The sequence below is a fragment of the Etheostoma spectabile genome, chromosome 15 (genome assembly GCF_008692095.1).
Source record: "Etheostoma spectabile isolate EspeVRDwgs_2016 chromosome 15, UIUC_Espe_1.0, whole genome shotgun sequence".
Classification (NCBI taxonomy): domain Eukaryota; kingdom Metazoa; phylum Chordata; class Actinopteri; order Perciformes; family Percidae; genus Etheostoma; species Etheostoma spectabile.
Genome location: NC_045747.1, coordinates 33,185,560 through 33,187,542, shown reverse-complemented (window position 1 = coordinate 33,187,542; position 1,983 = coordinate 33,185,560). Strand labels below are relative to the sequence as shown.

The 1,983-nt window shown below is 41.0% G+C and overlaps 1 protein-coding gene across 1 annotated transcript in view; it reads left to right on the top strand.

The window, feature by feature from the left end:
* The window catches only part of LOC116702590 (mucin-2), a gene marked incomplete at its 3' end in the record, with an annotated part of 112,684 nt that overhangs the window by 105,961 nt on the left and 4,740 nt on the right, over positions 1–1,983 (top strand). Inside the window, 1 exon segment of the mRNA XM_032536899.1 lies at positions 359–480. Coding sequence (XP_032392790.1) covers positions 359–480 — 122 coding nt within the window.

Genomic DNA, 1,983 nt, shown 5'->3' with positions numbered 1-1,983 from the left:
TTTTCATCCGAGGGGGGTATACCAGTTTGAACCGTATTTGTGTGTGAGTAAACAGCCACAGAGGTGTGCAAAGCTACCCAACCGGTCGTCCCGTGACACAGGTTGGGTACAGGTTGATCTTTATGTATTGTGCTGTTAAATGTTGGTGGGTCAACATGACGGATGTTTGGTTTAGTGTTAGTTAATGTGTCATAATAACACCATGAGGTATGGATCACGTAAATGACCAAATGTAAAAAATAAATATAAAATCACTCAAGTCATTCATTCATGGTGCTGGTTGCACATTGTATGCAACAGTTTCTGACCTTTGCTTTGTAACACTACTAGAAGTTTTTTTCTCTGCTCTCTCCTTAAGCAGAAACCTTAATCCTGGAAGTGTTTTTATTGATATCTGTGAGCTGCAATATGGTCCTGCTACTGGTTGTTTACCGATGCATGCGCCACCAGTCACAGCGAGACAGGAATCGGCGGATGATGGTAAGCAAAGTTCTGTTTGTTTTTTGAATGTGATGGTCCAAATAGGCAGCAACCAGGTTAACAGCCTTATATAAGGAGTAGGGCTGGGTACTGATACCAATACCGTGACTTTTATACCGGTTGCTAAACAAAAGTTCTTCTATACCAACTTTATGAAACAAAACTAAAATAAAATTAATAATAATTATTACTTCACAGACATTAATAGATCTTGGTAGAAGCATACCACGTGTGCAGTGGAGACAGAAGCGCAGAAGAAGCTGTAGGATTCTCTCTGACCAGAAGGAGTTTTCTGGCCAAACAGAATAAACAAAAGCTGAGAAGACATTCACACACAAGACTGTCTGAGACCCAATATGTCAGCTTGAACTAAAAAAAAAAAGGTCCCTGGTTCAGGTGAGGAGTTGTCTCACATTCAATCAATCAATCAATCAATCTTTATTTCTAGAGCACATTTAAAACAACCTGGTTGACCAAAGTGCTGTACATAGAACTGGAACAATAAATAGACAGAATACAACACCAGACAAAATAAACATACAGGTCTCATGCTGTATTAAAAGCCAGGGAATAAAAATGTGTTTTAAGTCGGATTAAAAAACCGGAGGCTGGGGGCCAGTTTGACATGTAGAGGCAGTCATTCCAAAGTCTCGGGGCTGCGGCTGAGAAAGCCCGCACCCTCTACTCTTCAGCCGTGTTTTAGGGGCAACAAGAGAGACTGGTTTGCAGACCTTAAAGATCTTGAAGGAGCATGGGGCTCAACAGATCAGTTATGTAGACTGGAGCTAGTCCATGGAGGGCTTAAAAACAAACATAAAATCTTAAATCAATCCTAAAAGTAACTGGAGAGTGGAGAGAGGCAAGGACAGGGGTGATGTGATCTCGCTTACGAGTTCCAGTAGGAGACGAGCGGCAGCGTTTTGAACCAGCTGTAGGAGAGAGGAGGCCTGGCTAACTCCTACATACAGAGCATTACAATACAAGGCGTGTTGTAATAAAAGCATGTATAACCCTCTCAAAGTCTGTGAAGGATAAAAAGGCCTTAAGCTTGGTAGAAGCCTCAGTTGAAAGAACTTGCTTTCACAACAGAATTGATCTGCTTCTCCATTTTAAAATCACAATCCATTTTACACCCAGGTGTTACAACAGACTTAACAAGGGTTGAAAAATGCCCAGGTCTTTGTGACACATCAGAGGCGCCACTGGGTCTAAAAACCATAACCTCAGTTTTACTCTCGTTAAAGTTTAAAAATGTAAAGCCATCCAGGCTTTAATATCATTAAAACAGTCAACTAATGCTAAGAACTACATCATTTCTTTTGATGGGCAGTAGATTGCGAATCATCTGCCATAAAGATGGAAGCTGATGTTGTGTCTTTTTAAGATACATCCAAGGGGAAGCAAATAGAGTGAAAAAAGAATTGGCCCGAGAATCGAACCCTGTGGAACTCCACATGTGATGGACACAGAAGGTGAAATAGAGCCACCAAAACTGACTCTAAA